Source organism: Nilaparvata lugens, chromosome 7, assembly GCF_014356525.2.
Source record: "Nilaparvata lugens isolate BPH chromosome 7, ASM1435652v1, whole genome shotgun sequence".
NCBI classification, from domain to species: Eukaryota; Metazoa; Arthropoda; class Insecta; order Hemiptera; family Delphacidae; genus Nilaparvata; species Nilaparvata lugens.
The window spans coordinates 53,855,615-53,867,812 of record NC_052510.1 but is presented as its reverse complement, the minus strand read 5'-3'; the positions used below and the strand labels follow the sequence as shown (position 1 = coordinate 53,867,812).

Genomic DNA, 12,198 nt, shown 5'->3' with positions numbered 1-12,198 from the left:
TGTAAGAGATTCCCTGGAATGTTATAAGAATCTACCACATCCATACAGATTCATTCAAAGTATGATACTTCTTAAGGTGCGTACAGATGTACGCGCCGCGAACATGAGCAATTCACTTTTAATCAGCTGATGCCAAGCTTTTTATATCTGTATCTTACCGTTTCTGTAAAAATACAGATATAGTCAGCTGATTAGAAGTGAATTGCTCATGTTCGCGGCGCGTATATCTGTACGCACCTTTAGATTTATTGTTAGAGATTCCCTGGCATGTTATGAGAATCTACGCAGTTGATGAAATACATTCTTCAGGAAGCCCTTAACAAATATTATTGAATTTTTTTCTTTAAAAAATTACTTGTTAAATGCTTTTTGAAGAGAAGAATATTTCCAAGATGCTATCTCCAATGGAAGTAGAGGAGACATAGCTGGGCTTCAACAGTGGAGTTAGATAGAGAGAGATGAGAGCCCGAGTAATTTGAAAGAGTGAGCGAGAGATTGATTGAGATAAAGTATTAGACATAATAAGGCCCAGTAACAAGTTGGAATCCTTCAACGGTGTTTGGTCCCACCCACGAGACGATGTACTTTATTTTTGGCCTCAGTTTTTGGTCCTCTCTTTGTCGGTGTTTTCTTCTATAATCTGTTTATCAATGTCCTGCATTCACATGTTACAAGCCTTCCTCTACATGCATGCAAGTTACTGTCCGTTCCCCAAAAAAGACAACAACAGTCTTGAAGATGTTCTCTCCTTTGCACTCTCCTTACAGCAATATTTTCTCTCCTTCACGCTTGAACCTCATAACAAGATCGATGACTCCTCTATTTTTAACTATTGTCTTGGATTTGATCAAGCTGCTGATTAGCCACTCTCATAATAGATTCTTATTGAATTCATTAATGGGATTCATAAACGGTACTATTAAAAAATCGATGTAGACTACCTTCGTATTTTTGTATATTGTTCTTTTAAGCCGTTTCAACTATACATAGAGCTAGGGGAATAGGGGAAATTATGTAAATATTCCTTCCATTGTTGAGAAATATTTGATGAGTTTTAGATTCAATTGCTGATTCAAATTATTTAACGAGTATCAGATATCAGTGAGTATTGAATGTATTGAATGTTACATTCTATCTTCACTGTCATATAATTGATTTATCAATTTCAGCAACAATTATTAGCAAGACATAATAATATATTCCTCCAGTATCTATGAAAACTGCATTAAACTATAGTGAGGTCCACGTTATAATGGCAGTGGAGAAAGATAGGAGAAAAACGTTACCGATCCTCTGTCTTGTCAATGAGGGTGAAGTGTAAGAGAGGGCCGACTGCGCCCTAACTTCGCCTTCCTAGGTCAAAATAAAGGCAGTCATTCAATTCAATTCAATCCCTTTTCTATAGACAGTAGCTGATACAGGCTTATTGATGTCATATTAACGGTTCATTCTCGTTTAAAAGAAACAATTATATTTTATTAAGCAAGAAATTATATTTTTCAATGATTTCATAATTAAGATGAAATATTTTGTTTATTACTTCTACATTGTTAAAAGACGATCTGGCAACAGAGCAAAGCGAGAACGAGATAGCGCTATTCGCTTTGTTGAATGATAGACAAGGATAGCAATACCATTGCTGATCAAACACTACCATTATAACGTGGACCTCACTAAAGACATGATTCTGTTGAAAGAATGAATTTGTGAACAACGTTCTGAATGGTTTTTATTTTAAATTCATGTAATGTAACTTGTTGTGAAGTTGATATTGTGGTAACAATTCATATTGAATGAAAAAGACTAAGAAATTGTCAAAAAACCACAGATTTATTGATACTTAGAAAGACCGGTTTCGATTATTACACCATTGTCAATCTCTGATAAACTTTCTTTCTAAGTATCAATAAATCTGTGCTATTTTTGACAATTTCTTGGTCTTTTTCATTTAATAATGCAACTTGGTTGTCTGGTGACCGTTCTGAAAATTCATGTAATTCAGAGCCCACGAGAACAAAATTTTGGTAACACCAAAATTTTTTGGTGTGTAATCTCTTTCCAGTTTAAATTAGATCATATTCAAATGGTTTTTGGAGAAGAAGAATCTGTATCAAGTTACAAAAATTTTAACTATTGTCAATCAATTTTAAGTATTGAAAATTATATATTCAATAATATACTCCTTTCGATAAAACATCTTTTCACAGTGAATGCAATCCTTTATTATTTATCCTTTCCTATAATCTTGAGAAAGACGTAGCAATTTATGGCATTCTAGCTCTTTATTTATTTCTTTTTGTTTATGTTGGGGCGGACAGTAATTGCTAGTTTCATATATTTACTGCATCATCCTATACAGCAATCGAGGAATTATCGGTATACTTGAAAGACAAACCTCCTCCTGCCTCCACCTCATCTTACCTTATTCAATTACATCATCGATGCATCATTAAATTGCTGTTTTCGTTATTATTTTTTACCTAATTATAATTCCAAACTTGATTTTGCAAACAATTGAATGAACACTTGTTCGTGCAGGTGTGGTTGTACCTGCCGCATAACATGTTTATATTTCTAAAAATATTTCTCAATTTTCAAGTTTTCTAATAATAGTCGATGACAACTCATAGAAAAATATTATTTGTCTTCAACCTTATTAAATCAATACTTTATCGACAGATGTATTTGTGTAATAGAGATTCAGTTTTGTAGTTGAATGAATAATATTAATTTTGAATATTTGTTTATCGCCTCATTTATTATTCAGATTGTATTTTGAAAAATATTTCATCCAATGACAGTGGTGCCTACCCCCACAAATAAAGCAACCTCACACAATAAAAGGTCGTCAGTCGCTATTTTAAACACTGCTGAACTTTTTTGGACCCCTCCCCTCAAAGAAAATTGTTTTTGAACCCCTCCCTCCACCCCAAGAATTTCGAGTACGCAGCCTGCGTCCTCGCCCCCCCCCTGTAGACACCCTTTGCCTATGAGAAATGTGATTCATTTCCATTCGATGATTTTCTCTTCTTACATTTATATACTTCTACTGAATCCACTTTCTTAATATATGTACTGCCTGACTTAATTATTCAATCAAGTATTCTAATTTCTTTTTTTCCTTTGTTTCAGGCCCATGTTGTATCTGCATTCGAACAGTCCCTGTCGAATATGACTCAAAGGCTTCAGCAATTAACTGCCACCGCTGAGAAAAAAGTAAGCACAAATTTGAAATGATCTGTCCCAAAAATCTAAACTTTATGCGCTCATATCTCAAAATGTAAATTTCCTGAGTGAACTTTTGCATTTTGATAGCTCGATAAGTATACAAATCAAAAAACTTTGAAAAATATCACCAGTAGAAAGTTTATTTTAGCCTTTGCACAGCCTTAAAAGCCCCTAGCACACAGGAACAATAGTGGTGTTTATTTCACCTGGTCATTAGTAGTGGTTACTGTAAATTGGAAGTTGTTAAAATCCCTGGGTGATGTTGTCTGTTAGCTACTATTGGATGCTACTATTGTTCCTTTATGCAAGGTTTCTCATCAACTACATCGTTTCATTAAAAATAGCATAATTTCTAAAATCAAAGGATTGAAAAAGTGCAGGTTCAGCATAATAGGAAATTTCTATCTTTGGAAAGATAACTTCGAGTATATCCTCCTCCTCCTCCCCCATTTCTGAACTTTGTAATAATCGATATTTGTATTGGTGTAGATCTGTAGACTGTCAAAGAACCAAATAGGAGAATTAATTAGCCGATGAGATTTCAGACCTTTCAGAAATTCCCCATATCAAAGTACTTCACTTCGTTAACAGATATAAACTAAAAAATGAGCGGTAAAAATGTAATCTCTTATTATATATTAATAGGAGTTGAGTTACTAGTCAATTCTCTTTTCTTACAACTACAACATTTACTTCGAAGATAGCTGTATCTGTATTTTCTTACTTCTAAAAGTAATTCATAGAAAAATACCAATCTGCTGTTCAGTAATGTACAATATTTGATGGTGCATAAACCGTAATTTTCCTATTTCAATAATAGTATTCAATAACTATTTCAATCATACTTATCGATGATTCTCTCATTTTAGGACTCTGAACTGAAGGAATTGCGACAGACAATCGATTTGCTAAGAAAACAAAGCCAGGAAGCTGGACTGACGGGTTGTGGCTCTCCTTCGCTGGCAAGGAGGCATACCATCAATACACCAGAGACAGCAAATGGTGAGTAATTAATTCATGCCATGTTGAATTACTCTTGAATTATTTTTCATTTATTTACTACAGTACATTATTCTCTACTAGAAAGAGTTCAGCTCTGGAATCTAGGTTATGTATTCTCCTAATTCAAGTTTCAACTCAGTTGAAAGTTTTAATGCGATCAATTCTACATACAATTTTATAATAAAAAAATGTATACACTCTTCAACTGTGAATATCTTGGACGTACTGGCAGTTGTTACAGTTGTTGACGAGACATCAATTTCAAAAGGCTACAATTTCAAAAGTAAGGCCTAATTCACAGACTTCAGGCATATATGTGGCGTATGCAATTCACACCTGACGGGCGAGATAGTGGCATTTTTATTCCATTTTATACAATTCAACATTTTTTTGTCCGTTCTCATTCAAAGCAAGTGATCTGTTCCGCCACGAGATACGGCAAAGAGACTTGGCGCGGGCGAGAAAATGACCGCTCGCGCCACGACCTGCTGGGCGTCCGTTCTGTGTGAATTAGACCTTCAGGCTCAAATCCCCATTCGCGACTCAGGTCGAGAAGAGACTCGACTCTAGTCGAGAGCATGTGTTTCCAAACGGTGACACTCAGATCAGTCGACTCTAGTCTCCGCGACTGTCACCATTTGAAAACACATGCTGTCGACTAGAGTCGAGTCTCTTCTCGACTTGAGTCGCGTAAGTGTGATTTGAGCCTTAATTTTGATATCTTGTCAACAGGTAGTGTGACATGAGTACAAACTGAAATAATTGCAAGTGCGTTACAAAAATATTTATTGTCAAAGAGCGTATACATTTTTTGGATCCCCTCTGGATTATTTATCTTAATATATCAAAGAACTCTCAAATTCAATTACAGTTACTCTAAGCCTATTGTTTCTATCCAATCTAATGTAATTATGATTGAATATTGTCGTGCAAATAGGATTCCATTCGGATTTTCAAGTAAAAACGAAAATCTTTGTGATAGCTTTACATATTTTTATTAATAGAAATGCATCCTGAAAAAAATTATTCATAAGTCCTGCTTTTAGATTAGCCTTATTTTGAATTTTCAATCCACCCAACACTTATCATTATGTGTTTCTATTTTTGTAATGATTTTATAATAAATGAATAATTATTTACTATAACTACTGATCATACATACGCTCATACATTCTCTTTTAAACTTTTTAAGAGTAATAAAATTCATTAACTTTGAACTTTTTAAGAGTAATGAATGTCTAACTTCAGAACTTGATTTTGAAAGTAAACTATGATTATTTTGTAAATGTGCAGGTAGCAATATATCTCGCCAGCTATCGACTGATTCGGTGTCGAGTTTGACGTCATTGTCGTCGGCATGCAGTCTGTCAAGCACGGCTCACAATGATTCTGGTGGAGATAAGAAGAAGAAAAGAGGCTGGGTGAGTAGCTGACTATACTCCACTACCTCCGTAAAGAAAGTCGTAGTGCATTCGTGTGACGTCAGCAAAGGTAGGGCTCCTACACCAATAAAACACTTGCTGATATAGATCAGCTGAAATCAACGAATTTTTATTGGTGTAGGAGCCCTACCTTAGCTGACGTCACACGAATGCATTACGGTTTTGTTTACGGAGGTAGTGCTGTACTTCACTAAATTGTTTTTTAGTTATTATGCGTTTACGTCGAGTCCGGAAAAGAAGATACAATCTGACCAACCCTCGTATCGGAAGTATGTTTATAGATTTGCAGTAGTGACCGAAGCACAACAAGGGAAATTGTACGAACATTGTGTAGTGTCGTAGTGAATCCACTTCTGCAACACTGATTTGAGCCATAATTTTCCACTACTAAACATTTATAATGTATTAACAAATCTTTAATCTTCATGAATCATTCAAAATACAGTAGAACTCAAATTATCCGAACTCCAATTATCCGAATCGCCGATTATCCGAATCACTTTCAGAAAAAAAAATTGTCCAAAAAAAGTCCAAGTGCGCTATAATTCTTCCCCCTGCGATGCCAGTGTTTGCGCATTCGCTCACTATTGTCCTTCCCTTGTACATAAGTACATTTTATTTATATTTAAAACATGTGAAAATATCATGTTTCTTTCATTCAATTCAATAAAAAAATAGTGCAATATCAAAACGTAGCTTTTTTTTTAAACTCCGATTATCCGAATATTTGATTATCCGAATGGGTCCCGTTCCCCATAGATTCGGATAATTGGAGTTCTACTGTAGCATGAACAGCTTATTTACTTTTTAATGAAATCGAAGCTCCTTGATTTTTCAAAGCTGTTCTGCTTCTGTGGCTTGGCACCCATTCCTGATTTATTAATTCAAGTATTTTTTTCAAATTATTGATTTTATGATACTATTTTAGTTAATTAAGACACTGGACATCATTTTAAATTCATATTTTAATCAGTGGGGGCTCTGAATAAAAACCTCAAATAGGTACACAACCTATTTTCAATTGGATTGGAATAGGGGCCACAGAAGCGTATCGATGCTCGGCTCAATGATCTTAACAAACATCGATCATATTCTTTGCGGCAGCGGTAAATTTGAAAGTTTGATACCATCTGTCTTGACATTCTACTCTTAAAAATTGTAATAAGAACTGAAAATATGAAAGAAAATGAATTATTGAATCTTTTCAATTATTAAATTTGCTTCAAAATTACTGGAAGGACAGTGTCTATATTATTTGGAAGACTTTTTGTGTAGTTGAGAAGTTGATATTGTGGTAATTATTCATATTAAATGAAAAAGACTAAGAAATTGTCAAAAAACCACAGATTTATTGATACTTAGACTCAGTTTATCAAAGATTGACAATGGTGTAATAACCGAAACCGGTCTTTCTAAGTATCAATAAATCTGTGGTTTTTTGACAATTTCTTAGTCTTTTTCATTTAATTATTTGGAAGAACTGAATCATCCCTCAAAATAAATATGATACTCATCCAAGAAGAAGAATAATGTTTCAGGATAATTTTTATATTTCAATTATTTCTACAAACTCGTCAGTTTTTTTCGTAAATTGTTCATCTGAACATTCCAAGAGAAATGCTTTATATTGATTAATTCACGGACGGAAAACGATGACTGTTATTGAAAAACGAATTGACGCTTCTCAGTAAAGCCTACAGGGGACTTGGCAGTTTTGCTGAGGGCAAAACAGATATTTTTTGTTTTGTTTTGTGTACGTGTGTTTGTACTGAGAAAGTAGTGGATTCACAAATATTCATGGAGTATTTGTCTTCGTGTTTTAGGTTTCCAAATGACTGTCAAATTGTCATCGAGTATTTGTCTTTGTGTCTTAGATTTCCAAATTACTATCAAAATGATTACAGTAGTCTTTGACTACTCCACTGCCATTTTTTCCCATCTTTACATTTTCTAATAATACATTTATTATCGATAATAATATACTATTACTTTGATTAAATACCACCATTTCCATATAATTAAATCCTCCAATAATAAATGTTTTGTTGCAGCTTCGAAGTTCGTTCAACAAGGCGTTCTCGCGGTCGAAAAAGACGAAGAACGGCGCCGGTGGTGGTGGAGGACTGTCGGACGCGGAGGGCGACGCCAAGGGTGGCAATTCGGACGTGTCCGCCCCCTCGTCACCGCTGCTCAACTCGCCGCACCACATGAATGGCCGCACCACCGACTCCAATGGATCGCCAATGGCAGCCACCCCCAATGGCCAGTCCATCAAGGCTAGCCAATCGTCGTCCGCGTAAGTAAATAATATAGAACTTGAATAAAAAAAAAAAAACACTTTTGGAGTGAAATGCACTTACTTTGGTAGTGACGATCGTTTCGACCTGTTGTTGGGCATCAACACGACAGTCTGATTGATGATGACCAACAACAGGTCGAAACGATCGTCATTACCAAACTAAGTGCATTTCAAACCAAAAGTGTTTTTTTTTTATTAAAGTTTAATTTTAACAGTGAAAAAGTATGGATATGCAACATATATAGAATATTTATTAATTAAATTGATTTATTTATTAATGAAGACAAAAGGTAGAAACCCATTTTGCCTCCTTTACACAATACAATAATTCTTAACAAACTACAATTTTCAATAAAAAGAAGTTGAAAAAAGAAGAAATATACAATAATATTTAAAATTATAAAAATACAGTAACTGAATTAAATATGTAAAATGCACAATAATAAACCAATGTACAATAATGCGTTAGTAAAATATAATAATCACTAGTTTATTTAATACAAGAGATATGAATGTTTAAGTAATTTACTACCACATATATGAGGATAATTTAAAAACAAGCACTAATCACGGAATGATGGACCGTCGAGTAATCGTCGAGTAATTGTGTATATTTTATATTTATGTATATGTTAATTTCAGAATGCAGGTAGGAAGAATCAATTCTAATATAACATTAAATATATCATAATAAAATAATATGCGGTACTGAATATCTCACGTTCACATTCGTGTCACTGTTCCCATCAAAATTGCGCCCAATTTACAAAATAACATTTCAAATCAACTTCCATCCTTTCCGCTTTGATTAATTAAAAATTCACGCATGTATATTATGTAAGTAGACATTTTTCATTTATCATTTCTCCATTCCAAATGTCAGCTTTTTCAATTTGGATGAAGAATTCATTATTTTAATTGTCTAATTTTGACAGGATTTACGAGCGAGAATCAGGCCCTGAAGTCGTGGAAGAGCTACGGAAACAGCTACGAGAAAAAGACCTGGTGTTGACGGATATTAGATTAGAAGCACTCAGCTCAGCACATCAGCTAGAATCTCTCAAAGACACTGTCATCAAAATGAGGGTGAGTTACTTTTAAGGATTTGTTAGTTCAACTTCATCATGAAACAAAATCATGACATTGAAGACTGGAATATATCGTAGAAATCATAATGAAATTAGTGAAATAATAATCAAATTCAAATGAGTTTGGAAATCAAACTTCATCCTTTCTTGTTGATTAAATTTCTCACTGTTCAGACGTTCTTACGTCTTCATCACAGAATATAAATACGGCATAATATTTGTATTCTGTGGTCTTCATACTGTAGCTTGATTTTCAATCTATGAAACTTGGATAGGTCGAGCTGATTTACAGCAGGATTCAAGTGTTATGCTTCTGTTAATCCTATGTGCTATATGCTTCTGTTAATCCTATGTGCTATATGCTTCTGTTAATCCTATGTGCTATATGCTTCTGTTAATCCTATGTGCTATATGCTTCTGTTAATCCTATGTGCTATATGCTTCTGTTAATCCTATGTGCTATATGCTTCTGTTAATCCTATGTGCTATATGCTTCTGTTAATCCTATGTGCTATATGCTTCTGTTATCCTATGTGCTATATGCTTCTGTTAATCCTATGTGCTATATGCTTCTGTTAATCCTATGTGCTATATGCTTCTGTTAATCCTATGTGCTATATGCTTCTGTTAATCCTATGTGCTATATGCTTCTGTTAATCCTATGTGCTATATGCTTCTGTCAAACATATATGTGTTTCTTGATTTTCAGAATGAAATGTTGAACCTGAAGCAGGACAATGAGAGGTTGCAAAGGATAGTGACAAGTAAGTCGCTGACCTCCTCGCAGAGCTCACTGCCTCTTAATGACTCGTTAGAAAGGAGGTTCAGTATGACCGACGCCGTTTCTACAGGTTTGTTCTAAATCTAACTTGTGCATACAAATTGGCAAAACAATTCACTTTTGAAAACTACCTGTCATTGAGTAAATTGCAATTCAAACATCGAAATAGGGGAAAATAATTAATATAGAAATAATAGCATAGTACCTACCCTTTTTTAAACTTATATAAACACTACTAGTTTCAGTTTTCAAGCCATTTTCAAGTGTCCTTTCTCAAAAAAGTTATCTCCACATAAAACACACTTGAAAATGGCTTGAAAGCTGAAACTAGAAGTATTTATGTGTGTTTATATAAAAAGTTTTAAAAAAGGGTACTATGTAGTTATTTCTATGTTAATAAAAAAAATCCCTATCACAAGTATCACAATCTATATATATAAAAGCGAAATGGCACTCACTCACTCACTCACTGACTGACTGACTCACTCACTCACTCACAGAACTAAAAATCTACCGGACCAAAAACGTTCAAATTTGGTAGGTATGTTCAGTTGGCCCTTTAGAGGCGCACTAAGAAATCTTTTGGCAATATTTTAACTCTAAGGGTGGTTTTAAGGGTTTAAAGTTCGTCTTTTAGCATGTATATTCTTCTTATTCCAATCTCTTAATTATAATTGAAAAATGTCCATACCATATGTTAATATAGAACTATAGAGAGAGTACCTCTTCGAAACAGTTATTAACTGGTAACTAAATTAATAATTTTGTCAGGTTGGCATTAAGTTGAGTTGACTTTGTTAGGTTGGCACCAAGTTGAAGATTGAAATGAATTTATCGCAGAAAAATTGATTGGGCACTGCTACTTCAATCAGAGCTATTACTGGGAATATTATATCGCCTGATATGGCGAGCGAGGCGAGCCCGCTGATCTAATTTTTTACGGGGGTCCGGGGGGCGGAGCCCCCTGGCTAGACGGATATGGCGAGCGAAGCGAGCCTGACGGCTAGTACCTATTAAAATTCCCTAATTAAATAAGTAGCCCTATTAGAATATTATATTAGAAAAACATTATTTCAGATACCAAGTTTTAAATTCACGAGGAGTATTTTCTCTCTTGAATATTGTATAGTTTTCTGTAAATGTATAAGCCCACATTTCGACAAAAATTGTGCAAATTTTTCAACTTTTCATTGTGATCTTCCACCAGCATTAAACGAATAATGCATTGGCTCGGTTGAAAATCTGTCTGCTCGTTTTTATGTAACTTTTGTCCTAGATTTCTCTGAAGATTTTCTCAAATTGGAGTTTGTTACAAATAAGATGTAACAAGACATTGATAGAAAACTAAACCTTCAAAGATAATAAATTTCATGTGTTTGTGCCATACTAGATAAACTTATTACCTGATCTAATGGTGATCAAATGCCACGAGAACTAATCAGAATTTTTTTTCAAAGAAGCCTTCTCTTATAGGTTCTTGTGGCATTAAATCCCTGATGAAATTTAGCATACTTTTGTGCAAGCGGGCCATTATTTAGTTAATTTTGTCTTATCTATCAGCAGATATGCTAACACACATTAAGTTCAACACATTTTAGAATTTTAAGTCTAAATTTGTGCTGAATTCTTGTTTTCAGATCACAGAACCGAACTGTTCGCGTGTGATCCAGACGGCAAGAGAGTGTGCCTGTCAGTGTACCTCGGCTCGCATGGCAGCTACCACAAATACGTCGATGACTCAACCACAGTTCCTATCGGTATCATTTCCGTCTCCACCAAAACCAAGTGGGACATGCTCGATTCCATTGTCAGGAGGGCCTTCAAGGTAAACAGACATGACAATTTTCTGAGTATATAATTTTCGGGCATTTTTTAGTCTGATTGGGGTTTTGTTGGGGTAGTTCTCCGCGATGATTCGGCAATACGCTCATTGCAGATCTTCTGACAACAAATACATAGATAGAAATTACTGATATATTGTATTTATTCAAATAACATTTTTAAAGCATTTAATTTGGATTTTCGTTTAATAATAATTATTAACAAAAAACATGATATCCCCGGTAGCACAAGAACGTTGAAAAACGGTTTCAAACACGTGATACTTTTACGTTGAATTACGTTGAATAACCGTGTAAATCTAACGTTGAAAACTTGAGAAAATGTCTGCCCTTTCAACCATATTCTCAACGTTCAATGAACATTGGAAACTCGTGATAAAACCATTATTTTCAACAATGAATAAACATTGAAAACACGCGATAATAGCCATTACTTACTTACTTACTTACTGCGGTGGCCACTCGTACCCCAGTCGGTACTTGGCCTCATCAACTAAGCCTCTCCAAAAATTTCGGT

General features: G+C 34.5%; 1 protein-coding gene across 7 annotated transcripts in view; it reads left to right on the top strand.

Moving 5' to 3' along the window:
* LOC111045932 (protein sickie) overlaps window positions 1-12,198 on the top strand; it is a 512,310-nt gene that overhangs the window by 483,686 nt on the left and 16,426 nt on the right. For all 7 annotated transcript variants that reach the window (XM_039433162.1, XM_039433161.1, XM_039433165.1 and 4 more), the window contains 7 exons: window positions 3,133-3,216; window positions 4,098-4,230; window positions 5,524-5,651; window positions 7,724-7,968; window positions 8,907-9,057; window positions 9,769-9,910; window positions 11,478-11,665. In XM_039433162.1, coding sequence (XP_039289096.1) covers window positions 3,133-3,216; window positions 4,098-4,230; window positions 5,524-5,651; window positions 7,724-7,968; window positions 8,907-9,057; window positions 9,769-9,910; window positions 11,478-11,665 — 1,071 coding nt within the window. The remainder of the gene's footprint in view (window positions 1-3,132; window positions 3,217-4,097; window positions 4,231-5,523; window positions 5,652-7,723; window positions 7,969-8,906; window positions 9,058-9,768; window positions 9,911-11,477; window positions 11,666-12,198) is intronic.